The 22,468-nt window shown below is 42.7% G+C and overlaps 1 protein-coding gene and 1 long non-coding RNA gene across 3 annotated transcripts in view; one reads left to right on the top strand and one right to left on the bottom strand.

The window, feature by feature from the left end:
* The first annotated feature begins 1,290 nt into the window (after positions 1–1,290).
* LOC139706539 (uncharacterized) lies at positions 1,291–13,712 on the top strand. 2 transcript variants are annotated; one of them, XR_011708157.1, is made up of 5 exons: positions 1,291–1,476; positions 1,593–1,712; positions 2,092–2,142; positions 3,429–3,519; positions 13,559–13,712. It is a non-coding gene; the product is annotated as an uncharacterized lncRNA (long non-coding RNA). The 2 variants fall into 2 exon arrangements; XR_011708156.1 differs by lacking the exon at positions 13,559–13,712 and adding an exon at positions 10,848–11,638.
* Positions 13,713–14,825: 1,113 nt separating this feature from the next.
* Positions 14,826–22,468, bottom strand: part of Tbc1d9 (TBC1 domain family member 9) — a 110,023-nt gene continuing 102,380 nt past the window's right edge. The window contains exons 17-21 of the mRNA XM_027926675.2: positions 21,851–21,916; positions 20,936–21,022; positions 18,011–18,085; positions 17,815–17,918; positions 14,826–16,952 (exon numbers count right to left, since the gene is read on the bottom strand). Coding sequence (XP_027782476.2) covers positions 16,236–16,952; positions 17,815–17,918; positions 18,011–18,085; positions 20,936–21,022; positions 21,851–21,916 — 1,049 coding nt within the window. The 3' untranslated portion in view covers positions 14,826–16,235. The remainder of the gene's footprint in view (positions 16,953–17,814; positions 17,919–18,010; positions 18,086–20,935; positions 21,023–21,850; positions 21,917–22,468) is intronic.

Here is a 22,468-nt window from a genome sequence, read left to right as displayed (position 1 = left end):
AGCACCAAACAGAGGGAGTCCGAATGACCCAAACAGTGCTGTCTGGTATTAGACCATGCTAGAGAAGACAGCAAACAGGAAACAAAGCAATGCAATATGATTCCCTCTTTTTTCAGCAGGACTTCTGAAACTTAAAGGCAGGAGAATGCCTTTCCTGACAGAACTGCATTTCTTAGCACTAGAGCTATCAAGCCGCAGTGGCCGGATGCCAGCTCCTGGTTTCTTGAGATTATACTCAGGAAAAAAAAGAAATTCTTCATGATAGATGAGAAAATCCTATCAGAATATTATACAATATTATGCATTGTAATAACATTCATCAATTTTTAACTTTAAATACATCCACTGCTAAAGAGACTGGGGTATAAATACACAATGGAATATTACTCAGCCTTAAAGAAGAATGAAATTATGGCATTTGCTGGTAAATGGATGGAAATGGAGACTATTATGCTAAGTGAAATAAGGCAATCCCAAAGAACCAAAGGCCAAATGTTTCTCTGATATGTGGATGCTAATTCACAATGGGGAATAGAGGTAGTTTGGACTAGACAGAGGGGAGTGAAGGGAGGGGAGGAGGCATGAGGGTAGGAATGATAGTAGAATTAATTGGACATTATTACCTTATGTGCATATATGATCACATGACCTGTGTGACTCTACATCAGGTGCAACCAGCTGAATGAGCAGTTATACTCCATTTACGTATGATGTGTCAAAATGCATTCTACTGTCATGTATAACTAATTAGAACCAATAAAATATACTTAAAATATATTTTAAAATAATAAAGAAATACATCCATTGTGCTGGGTGCAGTGGTGCACACCTGTAATCTCAGCAGCAAGGGAGGCTGAGGCAGGAAATTGCAAGTTCAAGGCCAGCCTTGGCAATTTAGCGAGGCCCTAGCAACTTAAGTGAAATCCTGTCTCACAATAAAAAATACAAACAAGAAGTGCTGGGGATGTGGCTCAGTGGTAGAGAACCCCTGGGCTCAATCCCCAGTACAACAACAACAACAACAACAAAAATCCATTACATTCTTTCAAGAATTTGTATATTTATGTGGTAAGTTATTAGTTTTCTATTCAAATTATGTCTTTTATTTACAGCTTTTTACGTTGGTAAATTGTTTGCTTTTCTACCTAAATTTATCCCAGATCCACTAAGTTTACTTGGTCTTGCAGTTCCTACATTTGTTTTAGAAGCTCCACTACATACTGAAGTCTGAATTTGAGCTTAAACTTTTCCATATTTTTCTATTAGGTGGCGACTCTCACAGGTCTGGCTTCTACAAGGAAAAAAGGCCAAGGGCCAAACTAGCGTATCCAGTGTTCTGTCTGGCTGGGAGAAGCTGTTACTCTGGCACAGATGGTCAGGATGGTACTGGGGAAGGCAGCCCTCTGCTTGCCGTCTCTGGACCTTGAATGGGCTACTCAAAAGAGCCCTTGACTTGGAAGGCTTCCTCATCACTAGGTAAGAGCCCCACAGTCTCTGCCCAGTTCATTGCTTTGTTCGGGAGTCTCTTTCCCTGTTTCAGACTTAGTGTGTTCTCTTTTGTTCTGCTTAAGCATGTGCATCTGTGTTCCCAGTTTTCAATATTTCAGACTCTACCAGGGAGAGATGGGAATTTTTCTACTGGAGGGGTGCATGGAGCCCATTCATGCTGGGAGAACACTACTGAAGCCGATGTTGCTGTGCCTTCTCTCTGTGTAAGTAAAGCATCACTCCATCCAGGGCTGGACTGCCGTGTGTTCTCCTTGTCTACTCTGACGGCAAGATCCTCCCCTGGGGTCACTAACCTGTGCGAGGTGTTCTACTCCCTGGGATTGATAACTGGTGCACAGAATCTTACCAGGTAGTTTCCAGCTTGAATGAACCTTGCCTTTTTTCTGCGATGATGCTGTGGATTGAACCCAGGGCCTGACATATGCTGGGCAAGGCCTCTACCACTGAGCTACACCCCCAGCCCCTTATTTTCATTTTGGACATAATTCTATGCTGTGTTCTTGCCCTAGTTTACCTAGTTTATCATTTAAAAAAAACTGGACACTACACTATTTTAATAATAACCTTTTTTCTATACTACAGTGCAAATTTCAACCTGTATCAAGACGAACATCGTGTATATATTGTGTATGGGTATGTATACATATATATAATCAATTTTCTTATTTTTATAGTTTACTAGTTTAGTTATAAAAAGCTCAGTTTTAAGAGGCCAAGTATCACATGTGAATACACTTATGAGTGGTCAGTATAGCTTTATTTAAAAAATTGTGTGTTATTGAATGAATGGAAAAACTTTGATAAAACACAATCTATTAGTAACTTGCCATGATAAAACAAAGCAAGAGCTTGTTACATCAAAATAGTGTGGGGGGGGCAAGTTTATATACTTTATGTTCAAAGATTTTAAAAATTCTAGAATATCCTGAGAATGATGGTTCAAAGCATTTTAAATGTTGATTTAGGATTGAGAGTACAGCTTAGTGGTAGAACACATGCTCAGCAAGCACCAGACTCTGGGTTCATTCTCTAGCAACACACACGCACACACACACACACACACACAGAACAACACAGCAATTTGATAAAATGGTATTTTTAAAAAAGAAGACATAGTACATAGAAAAGGGTAGTATAGCACAGACTGTATTCCTTAAACCCATATTAGATTATCAGTGTCTAGAAATTAGGAGGGTCTGGGAAAATTCACTGGTGAATGGATAAACAAACCATGGCACAGTTGTACCTGGATGAAATCCTACTCACAATAAAAAGGAATGATGTGCTGATTATGTGCAGCTACATAGATGGCTTATGAATGAATGATGCTAAGTCAAAGCAGCTAGACTCAAAAGGCTACACAGGGTGAGCACATTTACATAACATTTGGGGAAAGGCACTGGATAGAGGAAGATAGTTGATCATTGGTTTCCAGAGGGAGGGGAAGGGTTTTAATAAGAAGGGCTTGAATGAGGAGGGTTGGAGGACGTGGATTTCCAGTGGCTCATCATTATGGCGATGATGGTTACATAATTCTATGAAGATACCATATGGTAGAGTTCATAGAACTAAACACTGAAGAGACTGTTTTCACCATATGTGAAAAAAAGAAAGTTCAATGATAAACCAACCCTCAAATCAATTGTCAGATTGAAAACAAAATTAAAGAGACTTCTAGGACTCTGAATGATTCGACTATTGTCTACTTGTTGTAATTTGAAATGTAGGGAAAAAATAACATTGCAGACAGAGGGATATCTCTTTTTAACATCATTCACAAAATTACATGAAAAAGCTGACAATAAAAGTACTAGAGAAAATATAAAAGATTACTTTTATCGACCTGGAATAGGAAAAGCATATTAGAATCACACAAAATTGGTAAAAAGAAACAAGAAACTTCCGATCTATTTTGCTAGGTCACAACGTAAAACTTCTGAGAGTTAACCACAAATGCAGCTAAAATCGACTCAGTCAGCGATGCTTTCCACACCCCACCGCATCACACAGGTACCTTTCTCTCCTGGGTGTTCTTTCTCACCTGCGTTGCACTCGCATGCTGCGTCCCCTGCTTGGAAGGGCTTTCTCTCCTCGGGTTTGGCCAACTCCTCTTCACCCCTGAGACTCAGAGGAAGTATCACCTCCTCCAGTTCATCCTCCCTTGTGCAGTCCCCCGGCGGTGAGGTACCTTTCAGAGATTCCAGGTTCCCTGCACATATCCCCCACATGGCTCTTCCCATTTTTTGGGTGATTGTTTATTTGTGCACGTGCATCCTTGGGGGACTAGGAGAGTTTCAGCACCCAGATGCTACATCACTGTCTCCTTCCGCCTTACACCTGCCAGGCACACACAAGCACAACCCAAGTTTCAAATGAGCTAATTTGGTCCCATTCAAGCTAAGTAATTTGATTGGGACTTCTTAACAACTCAACAAAGTCCCTCTCTCCCTTAGATAACCTGTTCTTTCCAAATTTGCCCTTAGTAACTGGTAGTGACTATGTAGTTGACTATGTAGAGACAGTTGGCTTCAGTCTCTTAAGTGGACTGATTCACTTGATTTCATTGGTTATTTATGAACCCCAGATCTCTGGCTTGCCTACGTTGTCATATATGGCCTGGCCTATGATCAACTAAATGATTTAGGTCTTTTGACTTCAGCCAGTCTTTTAAGTGTTAACCAAAACTTTGGCCAGCACAAATCAGTTTTTTTTTTCCATGATTTTGAGGGCTCTGACCTGGAAACAGGCAGAGTTGCTAATATTAGAGAAATATATGAAGTGTAGAGCTTTTATATTATTGTGGCTATTATAAAAAAAAGAGCAGAAAAATAATAAAAAGAAGCTTAAAAAGGTGGGAGAAGATATTTGTAATATTTGCTATCTCTTCTGGGCCTGAAAATACCGCTTACCTCCTCTCAGGCTCTTGGGATGGACATTTACAGTAGCCCTCCTCCCACCTGCCCTCCTGTCCCCAGGGCTGGTTCAGGCCCCACTACAGGTTGGCTGTCCTGGAGGCTGGATTCTAAAACTTTGCATAAAGTCAACAGGTGTGATAACTTGGAGTGGTCTGCTGTTTTCATTCCCCTCTTGGGTGTGAAACTGTATCCACCCCCATCCCTCTTTTTAGAGACTATGATTGTAAGTTCATTTAGAACAGGTTTTTGTTAACTCGGTTTTCCTTCCTATTTCACCCTTTTGAATATGATTTAGGAACTCCATCATATGTCTTTTACTTAACAAATACTTTCAACACTCAATATGCTTCAAAAACTGTTCTAGGCCCTATAGATAAAGCAGTTTACTTGCCCTCCCCAAATTATATTAGGATTAAAGTAGAGGGGGGGGGGAAAGATAGTAAACAAGTAAGTAAATTGACAATATTTTAGGTAATAATCAATGCTATGTAGAAAAATAATGCAGAATAAGGGATGGAGAGTGACTGTCAGCTGTCATTTTGATGCACTACTCAGAACAAGTGTCACTAATAAGATGGCACTTGAGCAGAAACCAGAATGAAGTAAAAGAACAAACCTGAATCTAATTCAGGAGGTGATCACAAGTGCAGAACTGAACAGAGAGATGGGCTCCGAGAAGGGAATGACCACACAGGGATTCCAGGTGTATTACTGAGCACCTCCATGCCTTTTCCTTCCTCCCCTCGCACCTCGCCTATCTGTGAGGGTCCTTTCTTCTCTGGGTGGTTATTGATTGCTAAGCTGAGCTGAGGAGTACAAAATGAAGGGTCTGAAACCTGCAAGCACTACTTCCCTTCCAAGGCCAGGCAAATCTCTAGGATTCAGAGGCTGAGGTTCCAGAAATGGCGAGTCAATGACATGGGAGCTGGAGTATTACAGGGCCACGAACATGGCAGACAGGAAGGTTTGAATTGGAATCCTCGCTGTACAATTTGCTCACTACATCAAACTAGGCAACTTCCTAACTTTCTTTTTTTTTTTTAATAAATAATAATAATAAACACTTCCCTTCAGCTTTGTTAAAGGACGCATAAATCACAGATTGCATGTAAAGCCCTTGCTGTGCAGTGTATCCACGCTAAATGGAAGCTGTTGTTATTGCTTCAGGTAAAAGATAAGGGCTCACTCAACTGCAAATCAGTTTGCTAGAACTTGAATGGGAACAAGGGCAAAGAGCAGAGGAAGACAAGACGGAGATGAATGATTAGTGACCAGTGAGGTCTTTGACCGTGCCCCTCCAGGACAAACTGAAGTCCACTAGGACTCAAGTACCAAGAAGAGTTAGGGGATCATGGCCCTTCACTCCTGCCCCCCAGGAAACCTGCAGAAGGCCCAGGTTTTCTCAAAGGCTTCCTGGTTACGATCTGACTGCCTCCTGGGACTGACCTTGCTGGGCCTAGGCCCAGCCACTAGGCTGCCTGACCTTGAGGGCTGGCTTTCCAATCCAAGACAGGATTGAAGACAGAGAGCTAGTCAGCCATTTCTGAATCTCTTTAGGGAGGGCAAGAAATGGGAGGCCATTTACGCAGGCTCCAAATGATGTGGCAACTGTGGCTAAGTTTAAAAAATCCTTTGGGATTTCTACTTGAATTTGCTAAATAAGCACTATCAGTATTGACTTGAAGAAAGGGTCAAAAATCTTTGTTTCACACAGAATGGTTTGCACTATTATTTGAGAAAACCACTCTTTTCTCAATGCTCTTCATTGTAGCCTTTGTTGTAAGTCGAATGTGATCAGTCTGTCCGTCTCACCTGTGCCACTCACATGTTGCCAGAATCATCATGGCTTTAAAATAAAGTTTTGGTACTTCTATAACTCCACTAAGATTGCTCTGGTTCTTCTAGATCCTTTGCATTTCCCATTAATTTTAGAATCAGGTTTCATTTCCACTAAAATAAGGCAAAACAAAATTAACATTTACTATAGGTTTGCTTGGAAAGCTGAGCCAAATGTCTTTATAATACTCAGTCTTCCAATCCATGAATATGAAATTTGCTTTCATTAGTTTTTCCCTCTTTACATTTCTTCAACAATATTTTATAATAATCAGTAAAGAGGTCTTCACACACATCTTGTTGGATTTATTTTGAGGTAAATCATGAATTCTGATGCTACTGAAAATGACTTCTAAATTTTCTGTCCATCCTCTCTCCTCCTCTTCTGGGTCTGCAATAATGTATTTCACACCTCTCCCCTAAGCCTCATTTATTTTATACTGTTTTCTGTGTTCTCTATATTGTAGACCTTTCTCCCTAAGTTCACATTTATTTGATACTGTTTTCAGTATCTTTTATTCCATTTTTTTTCTTTCTCTGTTTCTGTCTGGACATTTCTATTGACTTTTCTTTTTAGCTCATCAACTTTTTTTTGGGGGGGTGCATCTAACTTTCTGTACAATTTATTATCTGAGTTTTTAACTTTAGTTATTATTTTATCTGCTATGGAATTTTAATTCACATCTTACTCTCATAAAATTCTTCATCTTAAACAAATTAAATACAAACTTTTAAAAGCCTGTGTCACAAACATCAATATCCGATCGTCTTTGGGTTTGATCCTATTGTGTTTTTCCCTAGTCTTGCACCAAGGTATGCTTAGTGACTTTTAAATTTAATGCTAGGTATTATATATGAAAAATGGCAGAGGCTCTGGGTGATGGTATCATCATCCAGAGAGGATCTACCTTCTTTTTGACACTCCGTGAAAGTAGACAGAGATCTCCCTGACAGAGGTTGAACTTGTTCCTGGGTGTCAGTCTTGATAAAGACTCTGTGTGGGGTCACGCTTTGGGATACAGACTAGCAGGAGCTCCAGCCAGCAGCCTGGGGTGTTGGCATCACCTCCTTGTCTGGCCCTGAGACCTCATTCTTACCTCCCTGGTCTGGTGAGAAGTTGAGGTCAACCTCTTGCTCGTGTGCTGCCTGGGAATCAGCAAACCCCCAGAAGGGAGAGGGGCCCCCAATATGCTTCAAGCCTCTTCATTTGCCCTCCCTCCATGACATGAGCTCCATCTGTCCTCTGTGCCTTATCATTCTCAAACTCTGATTTTTGTCTGTTTAGCCTCAAGAGACTGTCCAAATATCTGATCAGCATCTTTGCCTCTTCATTTGACATACTAAGCTCTTTCCCCTGAACTGACAAATAATTGGAGAATTTCTTAACAGAGAAAGCTGAGCCAAATGACGTGGTCACCTCCACACACAATTTGTCCAGGACCTGGATCCCTGAAGTCCTTGCTTCCTTAATGACTTTCTTATGCAAGAGGGTTTTATTCAGTGTTTTGGTATCTTATCCAACTTTTCCAGTTGTTTTTGCAATAGTGCTCATCTGCCACAGTACAGGTCGATTTAACTTATAGTAGCTCACTAATAATTATAAAATTGTTTTATACTGGAAATCCCTAAGGATATCAAAGGATCTAAAACAGGTAGAGTATTTGCTTTCACACACATCTCCTAAATTTTCTTTGTTTCTTCTTCTTTTTTTTGGCATCTATGAGACACCCTGGACCAGTCTCTTAAAAGTGACTGGGTTGCACTGTACTCTGCAGCCATAAGTCTACACCTTAGTGCCTTTTGTGCAGACTGAGCAGTGTTTGCTACCAGCTAAAAACTAAGGGGACTGTCTTTAGTGTAAATAGTGAGAAGCAGCAGAGAAGTTCGTGTTTCCATGATCCAATGGATTCTAATGCTTCCTGGGGACATGGTGGCCTGTGGCTATAGCAAAAGCCTCTGTCCCCCATCTGTCTAGCCTGTGCTAGGGAAAATTACTCAGGACACACCTTCTGAGAGGAAAAACTGCTGAGTATCTTTTGTCAGGGCTGGGTAGAAATATTGGCCATCAAGCAGAGGTGTAGCAAAAGATTGCTGGGTTTGCTTTTTATTCTATAAAATTCAAGTAAGAGTTTAAACATCCAGAGTCTCAGTTCCTCTCTTGGAAAAATTAGGCACTTGGGGGCTGGGGCCATAGCTCAGTGATAGAGTACTTGCCTTGCACGTGTGAGGCACTGAATTCGATCCTCAGTACCACATAAAAATACATAAATAAATAAGATAAAAAAGCTTCAAAAAGTTTTCAAAATAATTAGGGATTTTGGACCGAGTAATTTTTTGATATCTTTTAAAACATAAAAATGATAGTCTGTAAATGGGGGTTTTTCTGTACTGTGGGTGTAGAACCTCATTGTCTCAGTTACCTCCTGTCAGAGGAGGATTCAGAGCTCAGAATTCTGACTATTTGGATCTGTTACTCCAGTTACTTGGGCCCACACAGGGCAGACAGGAAGGTGGGGAATCCTCTGTCACCCATCAGCTCTTCCCAAGTGCCTGAGGTCGCTTGGATGGGCAAAGTGGGGCTACTGCAGCCGCATGGGTGCCGGGAGAAAGGCCCTGATGAGGACAGAGGGGCAGCTTCTAGAAGAAGGAGGGGTTCCAGTTAAGCCATGGCCCAAAACCATCCATCAGCATGGGTTAACAGAAGGGATGTGTTCTGGTGTCCAGAAAATAAAACCCGCATGTTCCAAGAGAAGTCTAGCCTTGACCTGTTCTGCTCTCCGTAGGACTTTCCAGGGTAACATAGGACCCAGTCGGAAGGGCACAGGAGTGGGAAGTATTAAAATGCTTGTCCTCAGCAGGCATCGTATGGCTCTTCTCTGTCCTGCTGCCCTGGTGGACCTGGCTCACTGATCATGGCACCTTTTGTCGGCGATTCCAGAGAATGCCCCAGAGTCACCCACAAAATACACAAGTTAGGACTTGGCATAGGAAATGAAACCCCTCGTAGGCTTCAGCTGGGTTTGGGGCAATGTAATGCCATTAGGGGTGTTAGAACCATTGATTAGACACCTGGAGGCCTACTGTGTTAGCTTAGGACCAGCCGTGGAGCCAGACAGCCCCTCTGTCCCTCGCTCCACCCTATCTACGTATAGTGTTATGGTCAACTCTTATGGTCAAATATAAATTGATTTCATACTAACGGGTAGCAGCCTCCATCATTGCCTATCTCACCGGGTAGCCTGTGCGTAGGGATGTGAAATTCCAGTTTACGCACCAGAGCACCACGTGTCAGGCAACTCACAGGCACCTTCTGCCTTGGGTGCCCAGGTCTAGGACTCATGGATCTGCTCTCAGGAGGACGGGAGGAAGGCTGTGCAGGCCCAGGAGGGGCTCAGGGCTGTCCAGGCAGGGACCATGGGCTTCTAGGTTCAGGCGAGTGTTGAATGAGAGAAGCCCAGCTCCCCTGATGGCCATCTCCTTGGTCCTTCAGGAGTGGCTGTGTAGTGGTATTCTGCCGCAGCCTTGCTGGCTGGGCAAATTAACGGGGTGGGGGGGTGACGTGGAACTTGTGTAGATTGATACAGCAGAAGTGGGAGCCGTTTATTGTAGGACCGGAGGGGTATATATACATTCCACACAGCTTATCTAATTAACATAAACTAGATACAGCAGTCAACCAATAAGGAATCTCCACACTTAATGGCTCACTGGCGTTACTTCACAAACCACTCCCTCTGGCAAAATGCCAGGTGCCGTCTTGACTTGTTTACAGACCCTAACAGTATTCCTTCCTTTCCTCTTCTGGATCAAAGGGTTCACTAAAATCCTGGGCCTGCTTTGCAATTCACAAAAGTTTCAATGGCCCCTGCCTTTAGGAGAGGAGGAGAGAAAGAAGAGAGTCAGGAGTCCATTTAGACAGGAGAGTGTGTGGGAGGATGTTTTCCTCTCCCCAGGGGCTCCAGAGAGCTGCGCTCTGCCTTGCTGACATCCCCACCACACTCCCACTCCTGGTGTTCTTCAAGCTCTCAGGTGAGAGACTTGAGACAGGGCCACAGTAGCTCTTTCCATTCCAAGCTCCTTATCTGTGGATGGGGAGGGAGGCCCAGGAAACACGTGGGAGGTAAGCCAGCACTATTACCTGCTGACACAGGCTCAGCTCACAGTGTCCCTCACATCTCTCAATACCTTGGATGTCACATCCAAAGGTGACCTTCAGAGACCCCCTCAGAGGGTACAAGCCTCCTTTACTCCTGATGATTTTGAAATCCATTTTCCTCAGTGAGCTCACTGGGTCTTCTTCTCACATGTTTCTTGCTTTCTCCCTCTCTCTCCCTCTCTCTTTTTATCTATCTATCTATCCAAGTTTGGGGAAGAAAACAATCCCTCTTTCTTTGCTGGTGGTGCCGCCTTTGAGCTTTTAGTAGAAGGCTCAGACTGCATCCATCCCTCAGTCAGGGCCCAGGCTATATTAATTTTAAGGTCACACACTTGAACCCTTCGGTGGTTGTTTCATTTCATTGAGATCCTTCGGACATTCATTTCAGTTTCTTCATTCAAACCTTGAATTTTTTTTTTTTTTTAATTCAGATCTTGAATATTTTTAAGGGAGCTTTTCAAAGAGCAACAGAATTGGCCTCCTCTGTGGAAGAAAGAAAGTGTGTCATCCAATCGAGTGCCCTGAGAGTGGAAGATCTTTCCAAGGTTGAAGGGTGACCTGATCTTTTCTGTGCATGATCGTGGAGCAAATGGAGAAAACCTGGCCTCCAGCCCACGTTCCTCCGAGAGCTTGTGATTGGCAGGGGAGGCCACCAGGGAGTCGCTGGGGTCCTGGCCAGCACCCTGAAGGGAGGGTGGCAGACATGGCTGGCTGTGGAGGAGGGCTCTGTGACCCCTGAGACAGCCTGTGCTGGCAGAAACTTGGCTCTGGCAGGACTAGGAGGGGATTTTGCCAGCTTAAGGCCATGAACTCAAGGGGAAATTACATTTTAAGCAGAAACAAAATTTTGTGAAAATATTCGATACTAGGTAACGTGTGTCAGGAAAGACACCTTCTCCCTCTTGGTTCCTCTTCTTTTCCTCCATTGGTTTCCTGTGTTGGACACAGAGTAAACGCTCCTTAGAGTTGCATGGAACAATTGTTTTGGCCAAAATCTTTGATAATGTCATTTTTGTTACCCTTGAATTCATAGCTCTGCCCTATTTTCTGCCCCAATTGTCTCTAGCATGAAGGGGCAATCTGTGCTTTTAGTTTTGATCAGACAAATAAAACTTGAGTGAGAATATATGCAATGTGGGCTTCAGATTAGGAGGTGACCATCCTTAGCCCAACACTGCCCCCTAATGGGATACAGTGGCCTAGATGTTAGTGGGATAAAATAGAAGAGATGGTAATGAGGTTCTGTGGGATGCCACGGGAAGGGTGGGACCTAGCAACAGACAATGACTGGATGCAAAGTGATGGAAAAAGAGGAGCAGAGAAGATGATGAGAAGGTGGGTGGGACTTAGTAACTGGAGGTGTGTCCTAAGCAACTCGTGTTCAGGAAGAGAGAGCATGGACTGCATTTGCTCAGTGTTATTGCTGCCATTGGCCACACAACAAATGAAATGGCTCAGGAGGGGAGCCTGATCTGGGAGAGCATTGCCGAGTCAGTAATATAGAGAGTGGCATTGAACTCATGGAAGTGGGTGAGCTCATTGCAGGCAAGACCTGAGAGCGCAGGGCAGATCCCTGTGGTGTTGTCACGAAGGTTGGGCTAAGAATGAAGCCAGGAAAGTCAGTGGAGGATTTGTCAATATAATATTTCTTTTTCTTTTCTTTCTCTCTTTTATTTATTTGTTTGTTTGTTTATTTATTTATTTATTTACTGGTACCAGGGATTGAACTCAGAGGCAGTTAACCACTAAGCCATACCCCCAGCCCTTTTTATTTCATATTTTGAGGAAGGGCCTTGCTAAGTTGCTGAGGCTGGAGTTGAACTTGAGATCGTCTTGCCTCAGCCTCTTGAGTTGCTGGGATGACAGGCATGTGTTATTGCATCTAGTTGTATTTGTCAATATTTCAAAGATATTGGCATCACAGAGACCAGGTGAGGGAGGAGAGGATTTTAATAAGGGAGAGTCAATAGAACTAAATGCTGCAGAAAGAAGAAATAAGTTAATTAGTAGCCAAGGCTGGGTGTGTGGCCCTGTGAGCTTGTGTAGCTCAGTGAGGCCCTGGGTTCCACCCCAGCACTACAAAAATAACAGCCACCACCACTAAAGAATCAGAATTCACTGGATCCGGCAGCAGGGAGCTACTGGTATCCTCAACAAGAGTGGTTTCAGTGCAGTGGCAAGTCCAACAGTCTTGCTGACCTGAGCCAAGGTTAGACCACAGTTGAAGAAACTCATGTAGAGGACTCTTGCATGGTGTTCTATTGCCTTATTGAACACAGTTAGATAAGGCAGTAACTACTGGATAACAGAGTGAAGAGATTGAGAACATATTCTCACTATCTGATGCCAATAAATCTACTGTGAAGACGGTGTGGAAGATAAAGGAGGATAAGTGTGCTGATTTCTTTTCTCCCAGCAAGAGGATAGAGGAAGGGAGGTTGCAGGTTCGCGTGGGAAGTTGTTGTGGCGGGGCTCAGAGTTGACGGTGGCAATTGATGGCTCCAACCATTCCTGTAAACTCACCATCTGTTTCCAGTGAAGAGGGTGAACATGTGGGGTTTGGGGTTTTGAAGAGACTAGTAAAAAAAAATTAAAATGTTTTGGGGAGTAGGAGGAGTGGATATGGATCAGGGATTGTTGATTGGCATTCAGGACTCATCAGAGGAGAAAAAGACATAAAATTGAAGCATGAATCTGTAATGTGAAATTTCTTTCCCTGGCTCTCTACTAATCAGCAGTCCAGATGTGAGTGAAGAAGGCAGATGTTTCTAACAATTCATTAGGGGGTTATGGAGTGGCCAATGTGGGTGGTGGCCACACAGGATCAGAGAAATTGTATTGAGTTGGGAAGACAGTGGATGAAGGGATAACCAGACAATCAAGCTGAACAGGAGCATCAGTGAGAGACCTCACAGAGAAGATAAAATAACTAAGTGTCCTGTGCAGGAGTCCTGAGATCTGGGAGTGACCCAGTTGGAAAGTTATGCGTCATATTTCTCAGATACAATAGCGATAGGTAATAGATAATAGATGGTAATAAACCATCTGTCCAACACCTAAGGTCATAGGGATTCAGGAGATAAAGATTGGAGTCTTTGCTGAATTCTTTTCTTTCTTTCTTTCTTTCTTTTTTTTGGTACAGGGGATTGAACCTAAAGGCATTTAACCACTGAGCCATATCCCGAGGAGCCCATAATCCCAACAACTCCAGAGGCTGAGGCACGAGGATTGAAAGTTCAAAGCCAGCCTCGGCAATTTAGCGAGGCCCTGTCTCATAAAAAGGGCTGGGGATGTGGCTCAGCGATTAAGCACCCCTGGGCACAATTCCTTGTACTAAAAAAGAAGGAAAAAAAAAAAAGCCAAAGAACTTAAATGTTATATGGAGGAGTCATTGTAAAGCAGAAGCTGGAGTGAAATACTTGGATTCTCGGCACTCACCCCATCACTTCCTGTTCTTCTCAAGTTGGAAGGTGATGCTGGAACAAAAGAGCCTTCTTACAAGATAGGCAATGAAGAATGCACCATCACAGCCCTTCCCTGGAGGTAGGAGAGGTCAGGTGGCGCTGGCCCCTCCCCTTGGGCTTCCCTGTTGAATTCAGGAAGTGGAGCTGCACTAAGACAAGGCTTCAGTCAGGCGTCCCCGCCAAGGCTACTCTGCTAAGATCTAGAGGTCCCTGAGAATGTCTTAAGCCTGGAAGGCAAGAAGCAGAACTCTAGCCACCCTTCCTAGAGAAGTTTGGCCTGAAGAGATCAGGCTGTAGAGGTGCCCTCTGCCTGCTGCCAGGGTTCATGCCCTGTGTCACCTTGGGGGGAGGCTGTGTTGCCTGGGGCTGCTTGTGGTACTTCTACATGACTTATCCCCTTCCTGGCCAGACTCAGGTGCAAGGTGGTGCTGGAGGGATTGTGTCCCCACCCCTGTTCTGGGCACCCTCACTTCCCTCACTGTGGTCTGTTCTCTTTCCCTGTCCGGAGCTGTCCCTTTAAGTGCTCCTATGTGAAAGCTCCCCAATATTCCACTGCCCAGGGCTCTGGAGGTGCAGGCTCAAGTCCACTGGGGTGGGACACTGAGCTCACATCTGCAGTGTAACCATCTTGGAGTCAAATCAAATAAATGGCTAGATACTTGATTAAACTGACCAAATGGTGTCAGTGTACTAATCAGGATTAAATAGAAAAATTTCCAACCTGTTCTTACTTTCCTGGGACAACTATTTTAAATCAGATGATAGAACACACTTCTCTTCCTTATTTCACATGCACTCATTAAAATGACACACGTTTTATTTCTTATCTCAAAATATTTGCCTATAAATATTAACTTAGTCAAACTGGTTGCCTAATAAAATTTTCCCTACCAGCTTGTCAAAGAAATAACATCATTGCCTTAGGCAGGAACTCAAGCACAAAGATAAAAAGCCATATCTGAAGTATTTTATTTCTTCACATTTATCCTATTTGAGGTTAACTCTACTTCATTTGACAGTTTAAAAATCGTTCTGTAAACAAAATAAAAAATTACAGCAGCAACAGCTAAAATGAGGACATAAGGTATAATAAAATAAAGGAATGTGTTGAAAGGAATATTCAGAAAAAGCAAAGGAAATGTGAACATGATTTTGAATTCATCAAGAAGGACAAAAACCTCCCAACATCTGTAAAAAATGAAACCATAACAACAATAAAAAAAAGAAGCAAGAATTCAAAGTGCAGGTGTGCTAGTTTTCATTTCCACATCCATTCAGGAAATAGAGCATACTATTCTTTTATATAAGGTGACAAGCCCTGTTTCAAAACATCTAGTTACATTACCTTGCAGGATTTTTTTTTTTTCAGTTTACATGATCTCTACATCGATTTAACAAAAAGATGGTCATATGCCATACACAGTACAACTTCTGGAATCTATGGAGAGTATGGAAATGGTACAGTCCATTGTTTTGGTTTTTTTTTTTTTTTTTTTTTTTGCTTTATTTGCATAACAAGAAGCTAAAAATCCAGTATCAGAAGCATCAGTATTTCTACTCTTTCAAAAACAGAATGAAACAAAATGAAAAAGCCCATCCTGAGTTCTCTCCTCTCTGCTGCCACATGCACATTTTCTGTAACAAAAGACTGTTCCCTTTCCATGGATTTTGGCCAGATGACATAAATAATCAGAACCATTTGTTAATGTAAAATTGGTCTGGTATTTGTATCAAGTACGAGTGCCCTTGCCACCATGTAAAAAATCAGTTACACTTCCATTATTGTTTGGAACCCCAAATGTTTTCCCCTTAACGGGGAACATCTGTTGGATGTGGTTTTTGAATAGAGGATTTTTAGGAAATATATTTCAAATCTTGAAAAATATTCTTAATACTTGCTAGAGTGGTGCAGGATATCCCCAGCCAACAAGACCTTCGCCAAGAACAGCTGCGTGTTTGTGGCATTTCCTTTTTCTTACAGTTCTAATTTTATTTAAAAGTCCGAATACAGAAACGACTGCTGCCTTATTTAGCATTAAACAGCACTATGTTTTTTTGAACCATGTGTACAGTTCAACAGCAAGATTAATAAGTTATAATACACGTCACTGACAGATTCATCTGTTTTGGGGGGAATTCACTGAATAAGCGGTATTCTGGGAACCCCCCTCCCCCAGCAAGAGAGTACAGTGTCTACATTGAGGTGTTTAGATATTTCGCCACAGTTTTTACTGTATCACATTATGAAAACACTAGGCTTCGAGCCAGATACTAACAAATATTTAATTTAAAAGGAAAAGAGACCCCCACACAGAACATAGGTCAGTCGCTCCCCTCCGCTGCGCAGGCGCCCCGTCAGCCCGACAGGGCAGAGATTTCGTAGTCACTGGCCGAGGTGAGGGGCTTGCCCATCATCCGGATGTTTTTTGCACTGGTGATCCTGGCCATCATGCACACGGGCTTGTCAAAGTACTTGACCAGGGCGGGCTCGGTGAGCAGCGAGGCCAGGAACTGCTCGAAGGTGATGGCCCAGTCCCGGTCCACGCTGGTGCTCCGGGGCAGCGCCGACGTGCCCTGGCCGCTGCGCACCAGCACCGTGTCCTCCCCGATGTCCTCACAGTGCAGCTTGTCCTCCTCGTGCGAGCCGGCACTCAGCACCGAGTAGGAGGACATGGAGCTGTCGTCCTTGGTGTCGTCGTCGGAGATCAGCATGGAGGAGCAGGCCCCGTTGTCGCGGGGCGAGGAGTCCTCCAGCTTAATGTCCTCCATCTGACCGCCCAGGGAGTGCTCCTCACCTTCGCCGGCCAGGCTGGCGGCCAGCGGCTCCGCGGACTCCACCACATAGGGCGGCCCGGGCCCCTTCTTGGGGAAGAGCACGCCCGGGATGCCCTGGTGGCAGGGTGGCCCGCCGCCTGTGCCCTCCTTGGCCGGCGGGGTGATGAAGAGCTTGCCCACCTCCCCGATCTCCAGCAGGAGGCTGGTCACCGCCGCCGTGGCGTGGTACAGCTCCTGCTCGTTAGGGTCCTCGCTGAACATGTTGTACATTGTCTTGCAAAGCTCGATAAACTGTCCCTGGAAAGAGATCAGGAAGGACCCCAAGAAAGTGAAATCTGGTGGGTGGGGCGCCCAGAGACAGGACTGGTACCCCATTAAGACAAGACTCCAGAGATCCCCAGAAAGTTCCCCCCGGAGGAGGATGGGTACGACGTTTCTAGTCTCTTTATGGGAGTTTTCATTTTTTTTTTTTTTAATTTGAAAGTTTCAACATCCATGAAAGTGGAACTAGTAAGTAATAACCATCTATCCAACACCTAATGAGGAGATTGACTATGTCATGCTTTTGCTTCGCTGCCCCCTTGTCTTCCCTGTTGACATCTCAAAGAAACCCTAGACTTAGCTCTCTTCACACCTCCACACTTTAGAATTCATCTCCATTTTTCCAAGGTTAGCTCCCAGGTCCTCTCCCAGGACACTCCCCTCATCTCCCCAGGCAGAAGCAATGCCCCTAGCAGATGATTACCTGTCCTGCTTTTAGGAAACAGCATTTTCATCCTGTTATAATTACTTACATCTTTTTTTTTTTTTTCTCCCTCATTACACTTTAGCTTTCTAAGGAAAACCTGTGTCAGACATCTTTATATCTGAGCACAGCAATTTGAAGACAGCAGGGGTTTTTCTTCTGAGACTCTCAGGGTATTTTTTAATGATTGAGATGAGATGTGTGTAGTCTCAAAATTGAGTATTTTGGGGTTCAAATTTTCTCTGAGGAGATCATTTTCTTACAACTGAGCATATTTTTGGTGCATAAAAAGTAGATCCAAACAGATACTAATCAAATGCCCCCAGGTTACCATTATCTTTGAAGGGTGTTTATTCTACATTGATGATGTATGACTGGAAAAAACAGCTTCAGGATTAGAAAGTAAGAACTTACCTGATTTAATTTGGGTAAATCTTTTGCATTCTTTGATTTAGACTTATTTTCTGGAGTCCAGAGTCTCAAGTAATTACGATTTTCTTGAGAATTTGCTCTCTTCCCTGAAACCCAAATGTGAAAAGGTAAGTGTTTGCAGGTCAAGAAACAAGGGCTCGCTTGGCAAGAAGGGAAACACAGACGAGAAAACATGTACCTTTGTCGGGCTTCAGACTCACTGTAACAAAGCCATCATCAGCACTGTGTTTGCTTCTGCTATCCAATCCAACAACTACCAAGAAACATCCAGAAGAAAAAATGTTGTGTTATACAATATTTCCGTGTTATGGAAAACAGACTTCTAGTAGGGCTGTCTGATTTAGCAAATAAAACAAACAACAAAACTAGCACACCCAGTAAAATTTGAACTTCAGATGAACAATGAATACTTTGTTGTAGTAGTTGTTGTTTTGGTATAAGTATATCCCTAATATTACATGGGGCATACTTACACTAAAAATAAATTACTTCTTGAAATTATAATTTTTCTGAAGGTCTCATATTTTATTTGACAGTCCCATTTCTAAGTGAAGGACTCCCCCAGATTTCTTGCTCACAGCTGGGGTTCTGTGTACAACTAAAAACTAAAGAGTTGAAGCTCCACAGTCTTTGGAATTTAATAAAGATGGTGCTTACTCCCATGAATGTGCTTTCTTTCCCTTCTCTGTGCTATTATCCTCTTAACTTTGTAGGTAGAAAATTGATTTTATCTTTGCCAGGCCCCGCAAAAGACCAGGAACTCACTGTTCCAAGGAAATTAAAATCTATGTTCATAGACGAAAGATACTTTTTTCTAAACTGTTATGTGCCATAAAATATTTCAAGATTTATAATTTGGCATTTCAAAAATATGACTTTTAAGGAACCCACTTGAAATTGTTTTCTGTTTTCTTCTTAAAACAGCAAATTATAGGGCACGTAAGAACTTCAAAAGGCAGGGGCAGTGGTCCTCAGATGAAGACTCAGTTTGCCATCTGCAGGATGTGTGGACTGCAGCACCTCTCTGGCCAGCCCAGAGGAGGCTGGTTGGCCAGGTAGGTGACCTTCACAGTAAGTGAGGTCAGACTATCCTCAGCAACTGTTCAGACAAAGTGAGGATAATGTAGTATGTGTCACCAGGAAATTCCTCTCCTCTGAATGTCGAAAATAATTTAATAAAAAAGTAGATATAAAAAAATATTTAATGTATGTAAGCCCATGAAGCAGATATCATGTAGACATTTCAAAATCATGCTTTCAGATAATTTTTAGTGGAACTATCATTCTCACTGGATTTTTAGTCAGAAAAGCAGGACACAAAGCTCTATGTGTATAATTGATGATAACACACACATATACACACACACACAGTTTTTCAGACATTTAAAAACAACAACAGAGGCTGGGGATATAGCTTAGTTGGTAGAGTGCTTACCTCGCATGCACAAGGCCCTGGGTTCAATCCCCAGCACCACACACACACAAAACAACAACAACAAAAATTGTATAGGTCATTTGATGTGTGTGTATGTATGTGTGTGTATACCTGACTACGTATATTATGTGAAAAATACTGAAAAGAAATGTTTTAATATATTAAATGCTACCTTTGTGTGGTTAGAATTTTAAGACATCTTTAGCTTATCTTACATGTTCTATCTACCGTCTTACAATTTTCAGAGCAAAGCAATAGTGCTTTTGGAATGGAAAAAAAAAACACATTCTTTAAAAAGAATCTTTTGAGGCTATCAAATGCTATCAGCATGTGACCATTCCTGAAGCATTTCCCAAACAAGAGATTCCTTTCCAGAAATATGTATCCACTAAGAAAGATATAGCTAACATTTTGTAGTCAGAATATTATGGCTAACGATACTAAGAATATTGTAGATGTGTGAAGGCACTATGGGAAAAGCCTTCCTACATTATCTCCTTGGGTCCTCATGCACCTAATGTGACAATGATCCTCTCCATTTTCACACAAGGAAACTGAGGCTCAGAGATGCAGAACTGCCTGCACTGGCCTAAATAAGTGTCCGGATGTCTCCCCTCAACTTGTCAGTCCTAAGAGAAGTGAGTCTGGCTCAACCTCTCTATCCACTCACTTAGGTGCTTGCAGTTTAAGGGCAGGTCTAAGTTGTGCTTATTCTGGGATGGCAAGATTTAAGAGGCCAAAGAACTCAGGAACAACCTGATGTTTACTTTCAGACTTAGAAGAAGGGATGAAGCTGAGCAAGGAATTAGGCAGACGTCCAGTAGCAAGCTGAGGAACGGTGCTTGGACTCACCCAAGACAAGACAGCACAGAAGTGAATACACGCATTTGGAGATATATACAATGAGCTGCATCTCGCACACATAGGCCTAATAATCACACAGAGGAGAGGCTGACACATTTCCTCTGTGAAGGGTCAAATAGTAAAATACAGTCATCCTTGGTTTCTGTGGGGCACTAAGGATACCCTCGTTGATACCAAATTCCACAGATGCTCATCTCTTATGTACAATGGCACAGTATTTGCATTAACCTCCGGTATACTCTGAATCACCATTAGAGACCTAAAATACCTAATAGTGTAAATGTTATGAAAAATGTTAATACTGTACTGTTTAGAAAATAATGACAGGAAAAAAGGTCTGTCCATGTTCAGTATAGATGCATTTTTTTCAGAATATGTAATATGCATTTGGTTGAATCTGTGGCTACAGAACCAGTGGACACAGAAAGCTGACTGTATTTCAGTCTTTGCAGGCCATATGGTCTGCTTAATTCTGCCACTAGAGCATTAAGACAGCCATAGGGAAAGTGTAAGTGAATGAGCACGGCTGTGTTCCAGTAAAACTTTATTTGTAGGCCCTAAAATTTAAATTTTATAGACTTTTCACATGGCAAGAAATACTTTATTCTTGGTTTAAAAATCCACTTAAAATATAAAAATATTCTTGGTTTATGTGCTATACAAAATAGACAGTGAGTGGGATTTTGCTGACGGACTATGACATCTGCACCTTCTTAACTGACTAGCTTCCAAGGCAAGTCTGTTTCTAAGCACAGAGGGCTCTGTAAAGAGAAGTAGAGTACTCTTGGTGAAAGGGTCTCCTACCATGTGTACACTCCGGAGTGACATCTTCAAAGAAGTACTGAGTTGCTTCAAAGGCAGAATCCGGCTCATCTTGATCAGAGGATGGCTCTGCAGAAGGAGGAAACAACTGTCATACTGTAGTGACATGACTCAATCAAAGTGTGCTTGAACTACGTGAGAAAGTGATGGGGAGAATGAAAAGCTAAAGTTACAAGAGTGGGGTGGAGGCCCATTACTGGGGGCCTGGGAGACCCTACCATCTCTAAAACCTTAGTGGAAATCACTCCATTTCTAACCCTATCTTCCTTTTTAAACAGCCTCATACCAAACTCTATGTTTTCCTTTTTATAAAAAAATCCCCAAATTTCATGGCATCATGCTTTATAAACCAATTTTAGGTCACTGTATATTATAAACAAAATCCCCAAATCTAAAGTTTTCCCTGTCTCTATCCTCAGTGCCAGTCTCTATTTTGTACTTCTGGTATTTGCTTAGATACATCCCAGCGGAGAACAGCCTTGTTTAACACTGAACTCAAAAGTTCACTATGGTGTCCACTTGTGCCTGCCAATGTGAAGAGGGGTCCCCTGAGACAGGCTCCCAGCACCTCCCAGTGTCATCTTCTCTCTCACATTTCTGGTTCCCCAAAGGTGACCCCATTTCTCTCGCAGATGCTCGTGCTGTTTTCTATTAGCACAACTCATACATCAGACCATGGTCAAGCACAAGCTGATTCAGGAACTCACATCATCTGTCTCAGTGTGTCCACAGTGACCAATGAATGATTTTGCATACCAAAAAGAGGCAGAGTTGACACCAAAGGAAAAAAAAAAGAAAAAGAAAACCTGTGTGGTGTGTGTTTGGGGATGGGGTGGGGGTGGATTTCAGGCCAGATCCTGGTTTCTGGCACGTATGCTGTCTGTGTAGCTCACTTACCAGGCAAGACGTGCATCTTGTACAGAAGTTTGAGTTTCTCTGTGAGGTCCCCATGGCATGCGGCACCTAGAAGTCACATAAGTACCAGGGTGAACCAGGTTGTGTGTGCTAGTGATCCTCCCAAGCATTGTGCTCCAGGGGAAAGTCCACTTTGTAATACAAAGTGGAACCAAGACACTGTGTGACAACAAGTCTGTCCAGGACATATTTGGGTTAGGAGCTCTGGAACCAGGAGTCTTATTTTCAAATCCTTTGTACCTACTATGTGCTGTGGGAGAGTTAGCATTTCTGTACCTCAGTTCCCTTCTGCGAGGTAAGATCATAAAAGAAGATTCTACCCATGATCTTGACATCAGGCCTCCATGAAACACAAGGACTATGGGTGTTACACACATAGAGCACTTTGAATAGTGCCTGACATGTAGTAAGTACGGTTATTGATAAGGAAATTCGTGTAACTGGATCTCTACATCCTAAATAACCACGAGAATTCAGAAATAAACGCACAATAAGTTTGAGATTGCTTCACATTACTTATTTTAGAAATCCTTTTTAGTCATTTCTGAGTTCTCCTAAAAGTTTCTTCATTTAAATTTAGTTTGATGTATTTGCTGCTAT

This window comes from Marmota flaviventris, chromosome 7 (genome assembly GCF_047511675.1).
Source record: "Marmota flaviventris isolate mMarFla1 chromosome 7, mMarFla1.hap1, whole genome shotgun sequence".
NCBI lineage: Eukaryota > Metazoa > Chordata > Mammalia > Rodentia > Sciuridae > Marmota > Marmota flaviventris.
This window is presented reverse-complemented; position numbering and strand designations above follow the sequence as displayed.